Source organism: Heterocephalus glaber, unplaced genomic scaffold (assembly GCF_053883595.1).
Source record: "Heterocephalus glaber isolate CG9 unplaced genomic scaffold, H.glaber_assembly_v1.0 deba00000331, whole genome shotgun sequence".
Classification (NCBI taxonomy): domain Eukaryota; kingdom Metazoa; phylum Chordata; class Mammalia; order Rodentia; family Bathyergidae; genus Heterocephalus; species Heterocephalus glaber.
The window spans coordinates 39,255,318-39,278,835 of NW_028258142.1; the positions used below are offsets into that span (position 1 = coordinate 39,255,318).

The 23,518-nt window shown below is 35.5% G+C and overlaps 1 protein-coding gene across 1 annotated transcript in view; it reads right to left on the reverse strand.

The window, feature by feature from the left end:
• Positions 1–637: 637 nt before the first annotated feature.
• Pik3c3 (phosphatidylinositol 3-kinase catalytic subunit type 3) overlaps positions 638–23,518 on the reverse strand; it is a 128,004-nt gene continuing 105,123 nt past the window's right edge. Inside the window, exons 23-25 of the mRNA XM_004855249.4 lie at positions 18,985–19,075; positions 11,322–11,447; positions 638–2,369 (exon numbers count right to left, since the gene is read on the reverse strand). Of these exons, the coding sequence (XP_004855306.1) occupies positions 2,355–2,369; positions 11,322–11,447; positions 18,985–19,075 (232 nt within the window). The 3' untranslated portion in view covers positions 638–2,354. The remainder of the gene's footprint in view (positions 2,370–11,321; positions 11,448–18,984; positions 19,076–23,518) is intronic.

The window sequence follows — 23,518 nt, forward strand, 5'->3', positions numbered from 1 at the left end:
TGGTTTTGCTGAGCATATTGGCTGGGCTGATGAGCCTGCATCAGAGAAGTGATTCATCACCTTACTTCCATTGCCTTAAGCAATAAGGACTGGGGACTTCACTGCAGGGAGCAGAACCAAACCCTAAACAAGGAACCTTCCCTATTCTGAGGATTGTGGGACCTAGTAACATTTGCCTGGGAGGAATTAAAAACTTGGAAGACTATTGATTCCCTGTACATTTCACATCTTCTCGTGGTTGTTCTTAAGGTTGCATGGAATACAATGTGCACACATGATCAGTGCTCTTTACTTTCAGTGTCTGTCTTTAATAGAATTTCATATTAGTGCAAAAAATGATTTATCTGGCCTTCCCTACAAGAAACATGCTATTACAGTATCTATGCAAATTCTGGAGTTTATAAATATTAGTAAGATGATACAATTTTAGCTTACAAAGAGTTAAAATACAGCCAGCAAATTATGGTTTGTCATGCTGGCCAAGCCCACTTGTTTACTGTCTGTGGCTGTGTTTGCATTTTAACAGCAGAGATGAGTTGTTCCCCGGATGTAGTGCTTCCCAAAGTGGAAGATATTTACTATGTGGGCACTTTACAGAGAGTCTGCTAAAGCCTAAATGGAAGATACTAACACTGTATAACAAAAATACCCAACTTTATTAAATGCTAATTAGAAAGCTATAAGTAGTTTCAGGAGTTCAGAAGACAGAAAGGTAATTCTTCAACAGGGCTATTTAGAAAAAACTTCTGGAGGATGTGCCAACAGAAAACAGGAGCAAAGAACTGAATATGTAAAACTTCTGGGCCACAAAAAATGACAATATGTATGTTAAGGAAAGAAAAAGCAAGGAAGAGGATAGACCTCACCGATTCATTTCGGTACAAACTCTCACAAGATAACAAAGGTCTTTTCATCTATACCATGTTTCTGACCTGCATGCATATTTTATACATATCATATGCCATATGCTTCTAGGTTATCTCTTAATTATAAGCTGGTAACTTTATTTAAATAGGCTCAGATATAAGAATTTTTGACAAATGAACATTATAAGTAATGGAACTCTCAGAAACTGCTATAATTTAAACTCCATCTTTCCTGCCATTTGGAATTTAATATTTATTCAGGACTAAAAGAATATTCTTTTTTTTCCTAAGACAAAGTCATGCGGCTATGAAACATAGTAATCTGTAAAAATTACTGTACTGCTCATATCATGTACCATGAGGTGAAAAAGCCAGGCTGATCATCAGGCTTCTAGTACTAAAAGACAAGTTATTTTGCTTATGGCAGGATGTGTTACATCAGTAGGTCTAGGTGAGGTATCCCAAAACGCTGAAAATTCAATCTGTATCCAGAAAGAATTTATTGGAGAAAGACAGTTTATTTTTCCTTACATGACTATGTAAAAAATATCTTATGCTCAGTAGTAAGGTCTGTGTCCATAAAACCTTTTGGCCAGATATTCAGATTACTACATTTTCATATTCTACTTTACATATTTAACTGAGGAGAGCTGTGAACTGTAGTTTAAAAAACATACACACACATACACAATATTAACAAGAGAAAATGAGTGTCTTTCTGAAATATAAATAATTTTTGCCTCCACACCCCTCCCTGGCCTCCTCTCCGCCTCTGTGTGTGGGCCGCTGCACAGCTCCCTCTGCCTTGTAGCAGCTCCTCATGGTCCCTGCATGGACTGCAGTGGCCTTGGCAGAGCTGCCCTGCACTGCCTACAGGAGTGGACCACAGGGCACAGGGGCCCAAGATGCAGAATGACATGACGGCACCCCCATCCCTGCAGGTCTTAAACAATTCTTTAACTGTAAGAGAATGAGATTTAACGTGTAAAACTTTAAGAAAAACTTAAATAAGACTTTAAATATGTAAATTAGACAAAAACTAATGAATAAGTGGGGGGAAGGGAAGTAGCAAGGGAAAGAAAAAAATAAAACTAATTTCTGAGGTGAGAAATTAATCCAAATTCATGTAACTGATGTCTTGCTACAAAGATGTGCAGAAAAAAATGACATTTTAAACTCAGAAATAAAATGTTTTACTATTTCAACACAACATTCCTCCAGAATTCTAGTAATATGTACATAATCCTGGAATAAACTTATCACTTCTCTTATTAACAATGTATACATTAAAAAACAAATATATACACATTTTAAAGCAAATCCTCTAGGACCATATTTAAGCAATGACATCTGAGGAAATGGAATTCAGGCACTGTGTAACATTTGGGAAATTTTCTCTTCCTTCTTTGTTACACTGAAGTCTTCATTAGACACTGGTTGCTTCTAATGTTTTCTTACTCATCCAAACAGCTTGATCCAAACCCAGGTTCATTTTCTCCAGTACTACAAAAATCAAACACAAACAAAAAGAAAAATAATTCACATTACTATTCATGAAGAAATACAAACAGTAGTCTATAGTTTCTAAAAGACTTCTACTAAAATGAAAAGCGAATTGTGATTAACCATAATGTAAAGTATTCCCAAGAAGTGGCTTAAAAATCAGTTTATGTTAGAAAATATTAGGGGAAGAGCTGTGTGCTGACTGTAAGCTCAACAAAAAAAGGAAAGGAAAGGAGGAGGGGAGGGAGGAAAGAAGGAAGGAAGGATGGACGGACAGACAGATGGAAGGAGACTAACATCCTGCATCAGGAAGGCACAATTTCTATGGATTTCTGTGATAGCTAGATGATTAATGTGAGCAATATGCTTAGTTCCTGGTGCCACATTTTTAGAGGCTCTGAAAACTTGTAGCTGATTTCACAGTGTGACCACTTAATTCCACAAATGGTCTAGAAATTAAGAACAAAGTAAGTAGAACCGAAAGCACTAAAGAAGTTCAGCAAACAGTTGTTTTGGGCCCGACATGGTAACGGTGAAACATTAATTAGGTTATCAAACAGAAGTAACAGAAACTAGCATTTCTTGATTTGGGTGAATAAACAGGCAGTCATCCAACAATGCATGTGCCCATTTGTTTCCATGAACTTCATGTTATTATTCCTCCCAGAGAAACAGTTAAGGGAAAAGTCTTGCTGACAAATGTGTCTGTGTGTTCAAGTAAAAATGTTAAAAGTCAAGATGTTGACTGATTTTAATGTAATACAATGTAAACTGGCAATTTTAGAAAGAATAAGCCAAGATTTATTTCTAATGCAAATATATGTAAGTTGCAATTTCAGAAACAATTTGTTTAAGTATTTTCATTAAAGGGAATATCAGAGAAAATAAAATTCTTAAGAAAACATTTACTGGAGGTGGTTAATACACATGTTATCCCAGCACTCTGGGAAACTGAGGCAAAAGGATCACAAGTTTGAGTCCATCTTCGACAACGAAGTGACTCAGGGAGACTGTATCTCAAAACAAATATTAAAAAAGGTATGGGGATGTAGCTTAGTGCAAAAGCCCTAGGTTCAATCCCAAGTACTAGGGGCTGGGGGAATCAAACAAAATGATCCTTGGCACTCATGAAACCACATACATTCATTTGGTGTCTACTGTACACCAGGCATTTGTTTAGGTTCTATGGAAGATCTCAAAGAGGCCTCAGGTGAAACACTGAGGACAAATCAGTATACACAGATTTATATATACGAGCTCTCAAGGGTTGGACAAGTGGGTGGGCAACTCACTCCAAGCAAAGAGCAAAGGTGCACTGGTGGCAGGGGAAGTGACAGGCATCAGGCATGAGGGACTGATGTCAGGGGATGACAGATCATAATCGCGACGGAGAAGGCGCTCTTTGAAGGCTGTTGGGCAAAAGGGTGAAAACGAAGACAAAAGCCAAACTGAAGGATCCATACTGACATGCTATTAGTGTAAATGTCCTGGATGCACTTTAGAAGTAAAAACTGCATGTTTGCATATGTATTTGTGTATGAGAGAAAAATGCTGCCACTGATCAGATGGTCTCTCATGTACTTCTCAAATACCTCAAAATGGCCCTGCCTATGGAAAAATTAATAATACTATGTAGCAGAGCCAGTCCCAAAACATTCAAATCCCTACACATTTGAAGTGTTTTTATAAAAAGGTTTAACACACAGGGCCAAAAGAATGATTAGTATAAAACTGACCATACTTTGGTAAAGCAAACTTTACCAAAGAATATATTCAGGGATGAGAAACCCTTTTTTAGAGAAGAAAAAAAGCAAATATGCATGAATGAAAAACAGGCATTTTAGCTGAAAATAATCAAGCATTCCATTGACTGCTATTACAATAATTAACTAATCGGAGGACCTCAACATTTGGCATGTGTTAAGTGCCTGCACTGTCTGGGTTTTAATGAGCAGTTGTGCAAATGCGTGAACAAATAACACAGCAGTGCTGACTGCAGTGCAACAAGATGACAACCTCTGTGGGTCAATGAAATTTAAGACTGGTTTTGGCCAATGTGCAAGATAAATGATATCTCGTATTTATTACATTTATTTCAGATTATTTCCAGTGACTCCTTTATATATCATATTTTCTTGGCTATTTGAGCAGCTCCTTTTTTTCTTTTGAGATCAGATGAAAGATTAAGGAAAGAAAAGATAAAAAGATCATTTGTTAAACTTACAAGTAAATTTTTAAAAACTCACTATTCATAACAAAATCTATTATGTCTAATGAGTCAAAGTTTAGTTATGGAATTAAGAGAAACATCAGCGGTGACTAGTATCTATTCCCAGAAACCTGGGTTTAAGGTTTGAATCTGGGCTCTGCCTCAGATTAGCCTCATTTTTCTCAGCTATAAAAACAGGCCTTGTATAAACCTACTTTAAAAGTATGTGAATTAAATAAGGCGATACAGAGAATGTACTTTACATAATTCCTGGTACACACAAATATTCAATAGGTTGCAGTCATTTTTGCTATTTTCTTAGTTATTATTGGTGCTACTACTGTCATTCCTCCCAAAATAATCCAAACAAATTAGGAAGTGAAATAAAATGATACAAAATAGTTTTGAATGACATAATGGTGATGCATTATTTGTTTAAGCCACTAGTAGGGGAATCATTTGGCTCTTTGGAAAATTACATTTTAAAAAACTGGTTTTAGGGAAGGATTTTTATATGGCTACAGAATTCAATGTTTTTTATTCTGTTCAATGAACTATTTTACACTGCCATTCTTCATTCCTAATGATTAAATGAGGCTCATATAATGGAAACCCAGAAATGACAGTTTCTCCTCTTCTTTTCAGATCATTTTGCATTTAGCAGGAAGGGTGGAACATGATTTTCCAAGCAGGTATTAGTTGTTATACAGAGGCACACATTCAAAGAGACAAGATAAGGAGAACCAGAGAGAGCCTGTATATTAGGTGTGTGAGTAACAACTTTGGCTTAGCACAGGCTATTTAACAATATTTAGGGTTTCATGGCTTTCAATCTTATGTGAAATACAAGTAAGGTACTCAGTGGAATTAGGTTTTAGTTTCAAAACAGAGAAGTTTCAAAAAACAAACAGAGAACATGAAATACACGTGAGTCACCAAAAGGGAAAAAACAGAAAGCTAATATTGTAAAAATAAAACACAAACAGAAAGATCTATACTTTCGCTTAACACATGAATATTAGTAATGCTTTAAATCTGTAATGGTTTTGTTTTGCATTTACACAGTCATGTATTTGCATCACACTTGAAGAGTAAATGCCACTTAATATTTGCAGGAGGAGGTAATAAGTTCATGAAATGGGGTTGTATAGACATTTTTATTATAAAGGCCAATTATGTGTTTGTTAAAAGAGGGTATACATTCTAAGTAGAAAATGACAGTATATTTTCTCTTTAGCTGTTTGCTTACCATCAGGAACCAAAATAATACTACACATTGAGACATAAGGATTTTAAATTAAAAAAAATTATTTTTTGGTAACAGGGATTGAACTCAGGATCTTGTGCTTGTGAGGCAGGAGGCAGAACCACTGAGCTAAATCCCTGGCCTCTTAAATAAAATTTTTGAAGAAAGAAGAAAAGAAAAATCCTTGTGTAGGATAATTTCCCTTTTCCACTCTGAGTATTAGCTGATATATGGCCTTTAAAAAGAGTCAGTTTCATTAATGTATCATGCAAAACCAAACATCAAATGAGGTTCACAAATAAAATGATATCACGATGTATTTAAGAGTAAAAAAACTAGGGTCAGGAAGTATAACTAACATTTACTATTAATTACATTTGTCATTATTGAAAACACTTAAAAACAAAATGAAATTCCCCTGACTCATGAAATAGTAACTTTCAAAAATCTGAAACACAATACAAGAGTTATTATCAGTAAAAGTACCTATTTTGAAAGGTCAACATTATTCTGAACATACACATAAACCTAATACAAATGTAGACAGATTTGTATACATAGTTTTCACATTTATTACAGAACACAACCTCTTCAGGGAGAAACTCAAGCAGAATAAACCACATCATTTTCTTATTTTCTTCATTATTTTTGTTTTGTTTTGAATACCCAAACCCCCATATAAATAGCCGAATTCCCTTATCCTAAGGTTATGTGGTCTTTAAGGATACGTGACTAATGTTTATGTGCCCGTCTCCCTGGACCTATACCTTTCCTCCTGGAATATCAAAGGTCTTAATTAAGGATTCTTGTAAATGGTCAGCAATGATTGTTTCTAGTATCTTGAATTGGAAATTAGGTAAGCTTTCTGAATTCAATGTCCTTACTGTTTTATCATCGTTCTGTAGAAAAAATATATCTGATCTAATCTACAGTGATTCAATTAATTAGATTTAATATATAGCATGATTAAAACCACAACTCATTCTCCACACTTAAAATCAATCAGTGAAAAGAGATACAGATGGGAAATAACAGAAACAGAAGGGAGACACATTGCAGTATGTTTTACAGTGTAGGAAACACAAACTATGAGACCTTTACATCTCCTAAGCAGATAAGACTAGAAAACCCCTTAAATATCATTTTTTAAAGAGAAAAGAATTCTCATGATGCAATTTCAAAGACAATGACCCAAATAAAAGTGGTTTTTGGTGGAAAATGTATACCACTAATAGGCAGGTGTTGCTAGGCAACTAATATTGTAGTGTTTAATCTCCACCCTTTGTAAGGAACTGCATGATGGAAGAAAACAGCCTTTTTAGTATTTCAGAGATACTATAGCTGCATCTGACAATTCTTATTCTTCTCTTAGAATATAAATTTTATGCTGAAATATCTATAACTTTTGTTAACATGCATCAATCTACCCCATTTTTAGTAACTTGGATCTATAATTCATAATGACTAATTAGAATGCACTAAAATACATTCCAGTTAGTCAATATTGCATCATTGTAATGAACGTTATGACTGATAAAAATCAGTTGTTGGTCAACAGAATTTGAGTCTGCATGTATTTTATTAGCATTAATTCTTAGAACATATATATGTGTATATATATATATATACAGAGAGAGAGAGAGAGAGAAACAAAGTATAAATAAATTAAAAATCAAAATCAAAGACAGATAACAGGAAACATGCAGGTAGAACTTTTGAAAAGGGAGAAAAGGGGAGAGAAAGAGGACGTAAAAAGAATTAAGATGTGTTATGTCTATCACCTCAAAGATGTGGAAACTGGGACCCACAGATACTGGGCAAACCAGTACTACTATTACTATTGCTATTACTATTATCCCTCAAATAGTGACATAGTCTCCTTTTAAATCAGGCTCTTTCTAGCCTCTATTTTCCCCCCAGTACTGGGAACTAAACCCAGCGCCTTTCCACCAAGCTACATCCCCAGGCATTTTTATTTTCTATTTTGAGACAGGCTCTCTCTAACTTGCTAAACTGCCCAAGCTTGCAAATTCTCCTGTCTCAGCTTTCCAGAGTGCTAGGACTATAGGCATGCACCACTAAGCCCAGCTACTCTCAGTCTTTAATACAAAGAATTAAGAAAATTACTTATATACTTAGACCTGCTAACAAAATAAGTATTTATGTAAATTAACAACAGAATTTCAAAACTAGACCATTAAAATAAAGCATGCCACTGGCTCATTTAACACAATTTAAAGGTTCAAACTAATTTCCAAAGAGCCACCCTTAATTCCTTTCCTCTGCGTACACAGCCCTCTCCTCCCATCCAGAGGCAGAATGCTGCTTCTCCCTGTGCCTGTGGGGAGTCCTGATGAACTATGCTAAGAGGCCTGCCACTTCTGCACTCATAGTCTTGAGGAAGCAGTCACTATGCTGTGGAGCAGGCAACTCAGGTCAGACTGCTCAAAGGGGAGAGAAGTGGGGCTGCCCACGCGGAGGGGCACCATGTTGGCGACGTGTGGTGAATCCCTGCTGGACCTTCCAGAAAAACTGCCACCAGATGAACACAGCCGAGTGTCTGAGCCCCGCTGAGGTCACTAGAAACAACAAGAAGCACTGCACAGCTGGGCTTGAGCAGTATTCCTAGCTGAAGAATCTTAAGAAACAATGAAGTATTATAGTTTCTTAGGCTCTTGAGTTTGAGTTGGTTACACAGCCACTGATAACTGAAGTGAGGTTTCAGGCAACAACATGAATTTCCTGTGTAAAATTTTAGCTATTATTTATTGTAACTGACCAGGAAATAAAGGAGAAAAACTAGGATTTATAAGTACGGAATAATGAAAAGCAAAAAGAAGAAAAATGTCTACTATTGAAGTTGGAGACAGAGCAAGATAAAACAGAAATAACTGTGAAGGGCAAGTCCCCTGACACAGAAATACAAAGAAAAGAAGTTTCTGACCTCGAGTACACTGTAACTAGTTGAACTTAAAAAAGATAGTGTATACACTGAAAGATGGTAATTAACTGGATCATGGTGGGGAGGCGGATTTCACTGACAGAAAACATAGTGGTGAGCAAGATAACAGGAATTAAGAGAATCTAAGAGAACTTTCTCTCCCTTCCCTCCCCTCCCCTTTTCTCTCTTTTCTTTTTTTTCTTTGCTCTTTCTTTCTTTTAGTGCTACTAGAGATTAAACTCAGGGCCTTCACAATGAGCTACATCCCCAGCCCTTTTTAATTTTTTTTGAGATAGTGTCTCACTAAGTCGCTACATTGTCCTGTCTGTGGGAGGAATTGGAATTCTCCTTCCTCAACCTCCCAGAGTGCTGTGATTACAAATGTGAATCATCATACATGGCTCAAGAGAACTGATTTCAAAAATACTAAATGTGAGTCAAAAGGTTTGGGTTCACATTGTATGCTCCCCCGTATTCGTCACATGATGCTGAGTAATTATACCTTTCGGGGACCCCCCCCCAATGTAAAATAGTATGGTATACAATATATAGACCTAGATCTACCATTAGTTAACAAAACTGATTGACTCGAACAAGTCAAATGCCTACTGAGTCACAGTTTACATTTGATGAATGGTTGGGATTTACGGCCCATGAAGGAGATGACCCAAGAAGCAGAGAGGCAACACTTGTAATAAAAATGTAATTCAGATGGTGTTCAGGGAGAATAAACTTTGCTTTTTTCAATCCAGAAAGGCTTGAAAATAAGGTATTAGAGGAAGGAACTTCTTAATGTTCATATTTTTTAAAACATATAAATCATTATACTACTATGTGACAAAAATTCTAGCAATCAAGAAGTTTGCATTTTAGGAGTTAAAAGAAAACCCAAATATCTATAACAGAAACTAAGTATTAGTGGAATTCTTATTAACATGTTCCTGCAAGCCTGAATCACCTGTGATACGTGGATGTGATACATGGACTGTCCCACTGGGCGGCTTGTAACACTGGGTGTACAAGTGGATCTAATCACTTTAATTGGTCTTTTTACTAATAAAATTAACCAAAAGTCTATAAATGGACTGAATTTGGTTAGTTGCTTGAATACGAATCATTACTATCCATAGTATTAATGTCCAATTACTGTCCAATAGTATTAATACTATTCATACCAATTAAAATTTATAATAAACAAATTTATTTCATTAAATTAAATTTATTTGTATTTGTGAAATTCCTTGAAACATTTTATACATAAAGGCAGCTGATTTGTGCAGAGTGCGTAAAATGTCATAACATGTTTGGCTGTTTTCGCGGCCACAACCCATTTTCTTAGATAGTCATGCATGTATGACCAGTGGTTCATACAGCAGGATGACTGAATTCGAATCTTACCCCGCCACCCACAGTGAGACATATAAATTACAGCCCTGTTGTGAACATGTTAAAGGTACACAGTCCTAAGAAGAGTCATAGAAAGATGAATCTTAGTGGTTTTAAGAATAGCATTCTGGGTTTCTGCATGCATAAGTCTATAGAAAGTGTATTATTAAAACAATGGGCATTCTGGGCTAAAAACACGGCAGCAGTAAAGTGATCACTGAGATCAAAGTGAATACAATATGCAGAGAAAGAGATCATTAGTGAGCAGTTTGGAAAATGCCTTAGAACACGGCATGCTAGAAGTCCTTGTTTGCCAGAGACTGGATGTCACTATTAGGTCATGGGCAAACACTAAACATATTTAGATTTTCAAAAAGGTAAATCTTCACTTTGTTAAAATACACTTCATCACAATATTTAGAATAAAGAATACTCAGAATCAGACTTAAACAGAGGGAAGGAGTTATAAAGAACTTTAATTATCCAAGGCATCACTGAGTCAAGAAAAATTAATCAGAAATTGATAGAAAGGGATAAAGAAATGATAGTAAGGTATAAAGGATTAAAGGAACTGACAAGGCTTGGTGGCTAAGGGACAGTCATAACGGACAGGCTTTGAGCAATGTAGTGAATGTATGAATTCAGGAAGAAGTTCACAAGGAAGGCAGCCCAATTCCTCCGCTTGTTTACCATTTTCATAATTATCCTTATTATGAAATTGTTAAATAAAACATTTTGAGGATTGTCCTCATAGGCAGGTGTGAAAAGGTCTTCCCTTATATAATGATAGGTATTTCTAACAGTAAGTATGGATAGACTTTTTAGTGTGTGGTATGGATTTGTTTTCCTTAGTTTCTAAAGCTCCTTTTCTACTACACTTCAGCATTTAACAAAACTCAGTAAGAATTTAAGTCACTTGCCAAGGCCTCTCCTAAGCCTGAAATCATTCCCAAGAAAGAGTCATAATCACGATTCACTACAAGGGACAAAAATGCCTAGGTGAGTCCTCCACAACTTAGTCACGGTTAAGAAAAGTTGGTGTTTTATAGCTGATAGCGCAGGGGACTTCACTTCAGCAAGCTGGTAAGAGGTGGAACGTGTGGCTCTCTGAAGTCTCTAGAGTGGTACAAGGAGACAGCAACACAAACACACTGCCCTCAGAGCACTTACCTGGGCAAACTTGTGAATCTGTTCTACCACTGCAGCAAACAGAGCATTGACGCTTTCATCAATCAGACTCTGCATGTAATGCACTGCCTCTTCATCCGACAAGTCCAGCCGAAATTTATCCTGAACCTACAAGGTAAGTGTCTGTTAGTTTCTTCTAATGAAGAAAAACAGGGACATATTTTGAAGAGACAGAACCAAATTGATACAGATATTAAAATGAGTTATTTCTATGTCAAACAAATAATTTATAAGGTATAAAAGGAATTTTAAATGCCATTCTTTTCAGACAAAGTTTACTGCTTTCAAAAACAGAGAAAATTCAGGGTCGGGGATTTAGCTTAGTGGCACCATGCCTGCCTCACAAGCACAAGGTCCTGAGTTCGATCGCTGGTACCCCCCCAAAAAAAACCCAAAATTCTTGCTGGGATTGGTGGTACACTCGGCAGGTTGAGGCAGGAGGATCACTGTAAGTTTGAGGCCAGCCTGGGCTACAGAGTGAGTTTAAGTCCAGTCTAAACTACACAGTGAGACCCTGTCTCAAAAAGCCAAAACCAAAACACAGAGAAAATTCTTTTAACCCAAAGACAATGCTTTAAATTTTCTAGAGTTCAGATCTAGAAATACTATGTGATTCACACTGTAACATATTTACTAATAATTCCCTTCACTTTATCCTTGTTGTTTACTGTGAAATGGATGTAACAAGATGAGATTATGTTAACATTTTTCCCCACCTTCTCTGCCATAGTTCACAGGAACTATGTCAATCAGTGGCAAAAAAACAAAAACTAAAGTAGATCTTCTAAAATGTCTCCTTTACTTTAACAGTGCCCTAGATTCCTGCAAAGGAAAGCTCAATGGGTGTAATTTCCAGAGATAGGGGAATTTTTCTTTTAGTTCACATTTATAGTTGGTTTGCATTAGCATCAAATACAAAAAACAGCATGTGTATGTATCTGTGTATTTGAATGGTGGTGTAAAAAATAAAAGCCAGTGTTACTACTTTGTGCAAAACATGTATACCTGAAAGCACTATCTATGCAACATTTCATTCAACTCCAGAAGTAGGTCCTGACTCCATCTGCAAGATGGAGAAATTGAGGCAGAGAATTTATGAAACCATTCAAGGGACACTTCACTGATGCTATAGGGCACGTGCTTCCAGACAACATTATGCATAGCCACTATATTTCACTCCTTTTCTTGTATGTAGTTGTGACATCTGGATCATCTCAGGTTGTTTTTCCACTGACTGCTCTTTTTATCTATTGACTTTGTGTCACACTAGTCTTTTTCTTCACAAATCTAGTGATTTTTTTATTATATGCCAGATGCTTTGAATTGTACTTTATAGACAATGTAAATTCATTCTAGTAGGCAATTAAACTGGCTGAAATAAAATTCCAACACTAAATAGTGCTGAATATTCTGCTCAGTTTGTTAAGTTTCTGGCTGTGGCTTCTCCATTGGATGAGAACTTGAGTTTTGTATAATAACTTCACATTCAGTCAGATTTGGGAAAATTTAATATGGAGATTGGGGGGAAGATATGGGTTCACTTTTTCTGTGACTTTCATTTTCTCAAAATTTCTTTCTTAATTTCCTCACTACTGTATTTCTCTTAAGATGTATAAGCAAAAACTTCTATAATTTAAGTGAAACAATTTTAGAGCAGCTGTAAATACTAACAAACACACTTTCTGCTCACTGTCTTTTAAGCAAACAATAGCAAGTCCCTTGAGTATTTAAATCCCACTTTTAGATGCTATTTTTACACTTAACATCATTTAATTACAGAGAATACTTAGTCATTATAGCCTGGCGCCTCACACCTGAAAGAAGGTTTAATAAAATATGTGCTTGGTGGCATAACTTTTAAAGGAAACCATGCACAGTTCACAGCAGAGAGATCTACTGTACCCAAAGGACAGTTGCAATGGCTACTTGTAACAATTAGTGAGCATTTCTCAAGTTTACTAGTTGTTTCTATGTTAATGAATGAGTTGTTAAGATCCAACTGAAAGGTCATATCTATTACCAAGCAAAAATCAATCATCTGATATTTCTACTTTAAAAGCAGAAATCTGCCTTATCAAATTTTCTTCCAATCAACTTCATGGACCTCAATTTGGATACACTTTACAAACTGGAAATTCAGTATCTTATTTTTATTTTAAAAATGTATAAATATTTGATGGTTACCAAATAGAAATAAGTGAGTGTTTTTTTCTAATTTGAAGGTTAATTTAAAACTATAATCTGTCCCATGATATTCTGAAAGACAATCATCATTAAAAGACAAGAGCCCTGGCTATCAAATTTGCTCTTCTGACATATCTTTGGTGACTGATACTATTCTTTTTAGATTTCACACTGCTGAAAGTTGAGATAATTTCACACTCCAAGGAGCCATAAACAGAAATTATCTAAATATAAAGATGATAACACACCTCACACCAAACTCTGGGAGAGGTTAGGGGTAGCTAACAGCTAAGCAACGATCTTCTGTTTTCATTTGGTTTGTACACCTAATGGGGCTGTGATGCAGCAAATGAGGTAATCTATTTATTTCCAAGGAGCAATTTACTAAGTATGAATTGGAGTAAAATAAAACACAGAGTTTTCTCTACACACACACACCCTTAACATCCTAATTTGCATGTCATATTAAATTTTGTCTTTTAATAACATTTCAAACCTAATTCTTAGGTATTGTATGCTGTTCCCCAAACAAAATCCTACAACACATTTTTACATAATTATATTGTCTCATAAGAAACACTGATTTCATTTATACCTAATCTGTACTCTTTGAGAGCTAAAACTACATTTAAAAAACTAATTTAACATTCATTAATAACAGAAGGCCTGTTTAAAATAATTTAGTTTAGCATCTCTGAAATAGTAGCTCTCTTTAAAATAAGAAGAGCAGATGTTCACAATTAAACTGTTTTTATTAAAAAAATTGGAATTAGAAAAAATGCTTTTTCTGTCTTAATTTAAACACAAAAGTAGTTACAACAATGGAACAAATCCCATTTATCAGAGTAAAGGGAAATGTTTTAATCTAAATATTACTTTCATTTATTTATTACTTGAGCTGCATTAGAATAAAATAATCCCTTGAATAAAAACCAGAATTTAGAATACTGATTTTAAAAAACTGAACTCATATCTAACTACTGCTAAAAGAATCAATACTGAAAACTGTTTGAAATAAGACACACGATTATATAAAGGGAAAATAAAACGTATGCATTGCTAAAATTCCATGAGAGTGGACAGGTTTGTATATTTACAAATCTTATAGGCAACAAAGGTAATGTATAGGTTACTTAAAATAGGTCTTTAGCTAACTTGTAGCTGCCAGTGATATAATTTCGTTGTTTTAAAGTGTAGTAAGAGATCAATTTAGAGGAACAGATCCATTTAATTCTCTACACAAAATAGTATTACCTTAAATTACTTTGAACAAACTTGTTACTGCAGTCTAATAGGTTTTTTCTTAATCACTAAATTAAAGGAAAGCATAGATGAAAAAGCACTGCTGTGTGGTTAGATGTATAAAAAAAGCCAAGCAGATTTGAAACTCCTTGAAGACCAGGCTTCTTTCAATGCAGCGTCCCAAGTAGCAAGTTAATGATTTGCTACAGAATATTTGTTCTTATTATGTCAACATTTTCAAATTTTCTTCTAAGACTAGTACAATCTACAGAGGTTTACCAAGAAGTCTTACTTCTCTACCATAAACTTATAAAATATCTCACCTGAATTTTCTCAAAAAGACCTCAGACTTCAGTGAGGATCCTGACCATTTCATCTCGACTTGCCCAAATCACTGACAACTTAAACTTTAACCCCCACACCCCAACCATTATCTACTATTTACTGTTTTTCTTATTAGAACATAAGTTCCTTTAAGGCAGGGAAATTTTGTTCTACTTATTTTTATAATACAAACACTCAGACTGTACTTGAACTACAGTAAACAGTCAAAACGTACTGCTGAGTGAATATAAAAAATATTCAGGGACAGATATGCTCAAACCATAGAAGAATGATTGCCCTTAGAATATAATATGGATGAATGCAATTTAATACTAATCGTAGCACTTTCATTCAATAATAGGATTTAAAGTAAACTGGGTAGGTTGTTAACATTTGCTAAAAATGGGTGGTGAGCAATGGATATTTTATTCATGAAGTCTGTATTTTACACAATTTAACTATTTTATACAAATACTTGTTAATATTTATAAGAATCATAATATATTTATATAATAAGTTAATGTATTTGCTCATTATAAGTTATTCCATACACTATGTTTTAGTTATTCTAGCATCATGACACTGCTTTTATAAATATGTATTGTTCTTGTTAGATTGCCTAGAGACTTTTGCTGTGAATGATTTTTGAGTATGCTTCTTTTAAAATCAAGGACTGTATAGCACACTAACCTAGAATTACAAGATATTTAATGTTTGTGATTGAAATTTAAATTATTTAAAACATTTTGACCCTTCCAGAGGACAAAAATATTTCCCCTATCACAAATTTCATGGCTGAGGCATCCAAACAAAAAATATTAAGATGAGAAAAGTATATGAATTGATTTATAATATGTAATACAATGCTAGAGCCTTCAAAGACCCAAAGAAACAGGGAAAATTATGTATTTTATCCTAAATCTTACAAAAAACTGGATAGTTGTAGACAAACATGACTGGAAAAACATAGGCTACAATCTAATGGCAAGAAACTAAAGGAAACTTAGCAAGGCCTGTTGGTTTATATTTTTCTTGGCATCTCTGTATGAATTCATTTACCCTGGGTGTGGTATAAGACGCCTCTGAAATGAGGGCCTAAGACCTACTTCAGATGAAAGTCAGAGAACTTTTATGGCCCACTTCAGGCCAGAACATTGGGAGGTCAGAGAGACCTTCCTGCTTCAGCTGATTTCTTAAATTTCAAAATAACATACAAGAGGTTATGAAAAAATGCAGTGAATGTTTACTTTTTAAAAAACTTATTATAGTAAAAAGGCACACTGCGAACAATGATGGGATGTGTTCAAAACAAAGGGGAGTTTTTTGAGGTGGACTAATGGTGTTATATCTTTTACTGTAATCACTTTATTTAAACATTTGCTCTACTTTCTGACCATGCCAACTGTTTATGGCAATTTCTGCCAAAAGACAGCATTAGAGAGTGTTTGCAGCCACCTTACTCACTAGGTGTGGCACCATGGACGTCTGGCTTTTCTCCAAAGTCAAAATGATCATGAGAAACGTTGTGAATCGATTCAGGCCACAGAGGCAGCTATGAAGAGTACAACTAAGGATGCTCATGAAACAGGGCTTCCACAACTGCTTCAGAAAGCAGCAGGAATGTAGGGATAAGTAAACGAGCAGGAATATTGTGTGTAAATGAGCAGGAATATTCTGAGGGCAACTAATGGCAAAGTATCTTTTCTGTAATAATTTTTAAAAAATGTAAGCATTCACCATGTATTTTGATCACACTTTGTATTTTAAGACTGAATCTCACTGCATTTCATACTTTTGGACAGTCATGCTTGCTAACAAATCTGATTAACAAAAACACCATGGATAAGTAACTTGTTTCTGAAAAATTAAAAAGAAAATAATACATTGAGTTAAACAGAAAGGAAATTATCATTGCATTTTGTTTTGATCACTCAATTTGAAGAGTCTATACTTGTTAGAGAGCTTCAGTCTCAAACACACTGTTTATTCGTGAGACCAAGTAAAACTTTCCAATTAGTAACCTTCTGAAACGATGTCAGAAATCATTATTTTATCAAGGTATAAAAAATCTACTTGAATAAAATATCCATGTGAATCATAAAGGTCAGCTAATTCCAGCATAACTTCCCAATACTCTTCTGACTTTAATGTCATCTTTATGTTACAATTGCTTACTTCACATGCTTGATAAAATATCAGAAAGTACAGAAATCTTTAATGAAATATCCTTTTAAGGAAAAATATGGTAAAATATCCTTTTAAAAAATGTTTATTGAAACTAGAATAAACAACTAGGGGTTACTAGTATAAAAATGATTAATGAATATGCTTTTGTTTTTGCTTTTCTTCACAAAGTAAATTGCCTCTTGTTTTAAAAGCCAATACTATAAAGATAGCTGGTAACAAAAGAAAATTATCAGAACTTTCTAAAATAGAAAGAGATGAAACAAAAGATCTAATAAAACAAGAACAAAATAGCTTAACTAGACAAAGAAACTGTCTGACTCAGTTTGACAAATACTGTTAGAACTTTCATAAATGACTTCTGAACATTTTTCAGTCAGGGAAGAGTGAACATATGACAGAGAAGATAAATGGGTTTACAAAAAACCAGAAAACAGACTCTGAATACAGCAGATGCAAACCAAAAAAGCAACCACATTTGAAATCTGGTGTAGTCATTGATTATAGCTAAGGAAAATTTCATCAACCAACTTTATTTCTTGACGGATGAGCATTAGTCAATAAAAAATAAATAAAATGACAAAAAATAGGATATGCCAAAAACTAGTCTGATAAGTGGTCTATTTCCTTCCTCCTGGAGGAAAAAGAAATTTTATTGAATAATGGTGGTGGATAAAAGAATAAATGGAAAAAGTCAATATGTTATTTGCTTTAAAAAAAAGAATTCTAAGGAATCTTAATAGTGTAATTTTCCTAAGTGGTTAAATAACAAAATATTTAAAATTTCTCTCAATGGTCGCTAGAGATGTATAAACTCAGAAAAAAGATTAGTCTTGTTCATGTTTAATAATAGAGGTATCTAACAATGTTCAAAGTCAGTCATATTAAAAATTAGGGCTTTTTAGTGCCACTTAATATATTCAAACATCAGAGCAACTCCATCTCAGAGACTATTACTGCCCTTCAGTGATTTCACACTTCTGCAAGTTAAAAAAACCATACTATCTTTCTTTGAAGTTCAGTATCAACAATCAAATTGGTGTTTAGCACCATCTTGTATTACCTTTGGGTAAGCAAAATGTTTTACATATCCTTTCCCTGTAAATGAGTAAGAGAATCTGAAATTAATTCAGGTAAAACCTTCAACTCCACTGCCTTTCTTCCTATCTCTTGATAGAATGAAAGGTTAAGGTAGCTGTGAATAGCTGCTCATCTACACACTGGCTTTCCTTTGCTGCTCTCTTTTCAGGCTGAGTTTAGAAGCAAGTCTCTACACTTCAGACTCAGTAAGAAGCCCCCACAAGAAAGGGCATGGAGGGGACAAATGGAGTGACTATTTTCCCCTCTATGATATTACAAACTTAGTATGTTCACCTGGGAGTGCTAGAAACCAGGTATTATTTGCAATTAAAGAAAGACTTACACTTTTAAGGACAAAGAATGATTTTAGTAGTGACCATTTCTCTAGATATGGTGGTTGTTTCATATGACTATGGCTACAGACAGTGAAAGGGACTGAAAAGAAGTGCTTACAGAGGACTTAAGAGGCTGCTGCATGAAATGTGAAAAAAATTACACAAAGGCTGTCTTTCTTAGTTTATGTTACTTAATAATCTATGAGCTAGGATACGAGGGGAAATGGTTGTTAAAATCCTAATATGTTTTACATAGGAAAAGCAGACTACGATATCGAAGGATGTACAAAACTTACCTTTTTTACAGTTTTATCTGGTTCAAGAGCAATATCTGGAATGTTCGCATCAACCATCAAGGAAAACAAGTTCAAAATCAGATTTGAATACCTAAAGAAGAGCAAGAAAAATATAGCAATGAGTTAGAATTAAGATTTCTTTCCACTATCAAGAACACTTCTATCCAGGCGTGGTAGCACACATCTGTAATAAAGCACTAGGGATTGCCTCACAAGTTCAAGGCCAGCCGGGGCTATACAGTGAACTACATAGTGAGACATTTTCTCAAAACAACCCAACCCCACAATTCTACAAGTAGTGATACCCAGATTTTTACAATGAATACTACTACTTCAACAGAAAACAGTGTGAAACTATTCATTAGGTTTTATCAATGAAACCCTTGAAAAGATATATTATTCTGAGTCTTTTATATAACACTATATCTAGATCCCTTACTACGGACACACTTTTGGAGTAAACATTTAAAAATGACATTCTTGGATCAGAGAACAATTCGGTTTCTCTTTAATCAGCATCTTGTAACAATGAAGATCCATCTTTGTCAGATAATGACAAACAGGTACTTTCCTTGACTACTTGAGTATATCGTAATTCAGTGAATGAAAGGGAGATGGCACACTGCATGGGTCACTCATGAGCATACTCCTGGGATACTATTCATGGTTTTAGGAGTTACAGTAACTGGTCTGGATAACAGGGATCCCAAATAAAGGAAAAACTTCAGAACAGTACCCTATTATAATTAAAATTGGCCAAGATAAGGTTGGGTATCTTTGCTGGCCTCTAACAGGAAATAGCACTTTATCTTCACTAATCCTCAAAGTCTTCTTCTCCCTCAAACAAGGAGAAAGAATATTCTTATTCCAAATGCACACTACACTTGCAGAGGTGGAGGTGGAGCCACATGGGGAAACAGGTAAATGAGCTCACCCCGGGCCTACAACACCTCATTCTCCCTTGGACTTATGCTCTGGGTGGTCTTTTCTCGGGACAGTTATGATAAATATTTGAGGTTTTACTTTGGGAATGGATATGCGGTCAAGAAGCTTTGGTTTTAGACAGTGGCTTTTTTTTGACAGTGACTTTTTAAGCCAACTTCAGAAAAGGTATCAATACAAGTGCCTTGCACTGTCTTCTCCAGGGGACACAGGTATATATTTAAGTGATGCATTATCTTTTACTCTAGCCATTTCCTAGCCATAATTTTTAAAATGTACAAATTACTTAAAAGCTATTTAATACTGAACTATAATGATATTGAAATTTGTATACAAAACTGACTTTATATGAATTTCAAATGACCTATTTTATTATCATTTTTGAATTTTATCCTGCCCACAATAGGGACTATAATGACAATCTCTACCTTGAAGTATTGTAGTAATCAAATTGGCCCTAATCCATTCATACTCTTAAAGAAATAGTTACGATCATAGCTAAATACCTTTAACCTATCTTTAAGCTACTGATTTCCTTGTGGCACTTGGTAAATGTATACCACAGATGGTCCACTTCTACTCATACAATTTTATTCATTCAACAAACAAATATTTACCGAGTGCTCAATACATACATTGATCTCGGCACTACAGATACAGCAGTGAAGCAAACAAACAAGGTCTCTATATTCATGAAGTTTACACTGTGTGTGAAGGTGGGAACTCATCCAACAAACTGATTAAGAATACAATTGTATGTCTGGCTGACAGAAAGATTTTAAGGAGAACACAGAAACAAACAACCCAAAACACAAAACCAGGAAAATGAGTCAGAGGGGTGGGGAGACAAGAGGCCATGCTAAGAAGTATAGTGTTATTCCGAATGCACTGAGAAGCAACTGAGTTTGAAGAGTCCAGGAACAAACTCTGACAGGCATTTAAAAAGTCTCACACTGGCTATTTTGTGGGCAATACAAATGGAAGTAAGGAAACCGTAAAACAGACTTCCAGGCAGAAAAGAATTAATAACACAGAGGTTAGCCAACTACATTTTGAGGATATATTAGTAGATATTTGCAGGCTGTTTCAGTGGAGATGGGTGAGATGACAAGATTGAATGTCACCAAAGATACAGCCTAAGTAACTGACGCTATGGTTATTCAGTAAAATAAAAAAGGCTGAATTGAGGAAGAGTGGGATTTTAGGGAAGGAATCAAGAATTCCATTTTAGACATACTGAGTTTGACATGCTCACTAGACTTAGTAGATATGTCAATTAGGCCATTAGATATCCTCAGAGGGGATATCAGGGCTGGTTGTATTACTTTGGACCTATTAGCATTTGAATCATTCTTAAAGTGACAGTACTGGATAGCCATAGAAAGGAAAGACTTTAAGATCCAGCATCAAGCCCTACGTAAGGATAATGAAACTTCTAGACAGTTCTGTATGTAGAAGTTAAAGTAAAAAAGGGAAGAAATCAGCAAAACAGGAGGAGTGGCCAATGAGACAAAAAGAGAACAGAGAAATGGTTTACATTAAGTCTAGCAAACATTTTCAGAAGTAAGAAGGTGGTCAGAGTATGTCAAAAGCTGTTAGGAAGATGAGTGGAAACTGGATTTGGTGTAGCTTATTTATTTTGATAAAGCAAGATAACTAAAAAAGAGGCATGGAAGCCTTATGAAGAAGGCTAGGTAAAAAAAAAGTCATTGCAAATGTGCTGTGAAGGAACGTGAAGGATCAAGGCAACAGTACAATGTTTAGCAACATCCCCGGCCTCTTCCACTGGATGCCAACAGCACTGACCCCGTAGGACAACCAAAAATGTATCCAGATGCTTATGAGATGTGCCCTTGAGGGAAGAGAGAGTTTAAAAAAACCTCAAGTTGAAAGCCACTGATTTAAACCCAATGAGAACAACACAATTGTTGGATTTTCTTCAGTAACATAAGATGTTATTCTGGACACATGAAATAGGAAGAGAGAAAGTTCTGACGAGTTAGGGTTTCAGCAGGTCAGAGTATGAGAGTGCATACAAATTCCTGAGAGAATTTAGAAGGAAGGGTAAGAAGAGTGATTACAGTTTGGGGCCATAAAATTTAGTGGGAAAAACAAGTAAGTGAGAATATGAGGCAGATAATGCATGGTGGTAAACTGACAAGCTTGCACATGTCAATGAAGTAGAAGATTTTTATTGTAAGAATAAGGAAACATCTAAAAATGAGCTGAGAAAACAGGGCTGGCATTGCACATGTATAGTCCAAGTTATCTGGGAGGCTAAGGCAGAAGGATTGCTTGAGGCCAGGAACTGGAGACACATGGGCAACACAGGGAGACTCTATGCTAAAAAACAAGAAAGAATGGCTGGCGGTTTAGCTCAGTGGCACCATGCCTGCCCCACAAGTACAAGGTCCTGAGTTCGATCCCTAGTACCGGAAAAAAAACAAAAAAACAAAAAACAAGAAAGAAAGGAACCAAAAAACAGTGGTGGTGGTGGTGGGGGGGAAGGACATTAAAAGGACATAAAGCATTCCTTAAAGTAGAAAGTTTGAGATTGAGATTGAAAGGTTTTGGGGGAAGAAGGATCTACTTTTATTGCTTAGAGGAAGTAGCCAAGGCTGTCTCTAGGTGAGGAGGACAAGTCCTAAGAGGCCAATATCCTTGTGTATGCTGAAGTCACAGTAGCAGTCATGAAGATGACAAAGTTTTCAGTGAGTGAGACTGAGGCAAAGGTAGGGAAATGATGGTGAGCAGTAGGGTGGCATGTCTGATAGTGTGACCTTCAAGAGAGCTGTGTGTGCATTTCTTCTTTAGAATGAAGGTAAAGAAATGGTTTGGAAGTAATCATTGGGAGCAACAGGTGCACCAAGCCCTTCTCTATGAAAATAAATATGATTCACTCGAGAGGGCTGCAAGGAATGTAGGACAGTTAGCTGATACCTATGATGTGACTGACAGGCAGACAGACAGACAGATGCTCTCTCACCTAACCCTTGATTATTCATACTCTACTTTGTTGATTATAGATTTTATTCCCATATTGTCATGAGAGAAACTTTAGGAATCTACCACAGGATAGCAGGGGAGAATAAAAGATTCAATTTTGAAAGGAATGTATCAGAAGTTCTCAAACCTGCCTGCCCATTCGGTTCACCTTGGGAATTTCTTAGACATTAGTTCCTGGTCCTAATAGGGGGCCAATAAAGTCTGATAAGGCCCTGAACTGTCCCCTTCCACTGCTCCAGACCTCGGGTAATGAGCAGGCAGGATCTATGTTAAAACACCTGTCTTTGTGGAAGCAGAATGTGTGTTTCTTTTAAGGCTGTTGCCATTAACCTGTACTTTCCATTTAAGACAGAATAACTGAACTAAAATATAAAATATATATTAAGTAGGGTAGTAATTTAATATCCTACTTAGAAAAGAAGTTTAAAGATTACCAAAAATCTTTAAAACCAGTATGGAGAAACAAAATAAGCTTAAGGATAAAAAAAAATGACAGTGTAGGAAAATGTACAAAATTCAGCCTAGACATACACCAACATTGTAAGTAGGAATATGAAAAGGAGCAGGTTTGGTGGAATGTTCTTGA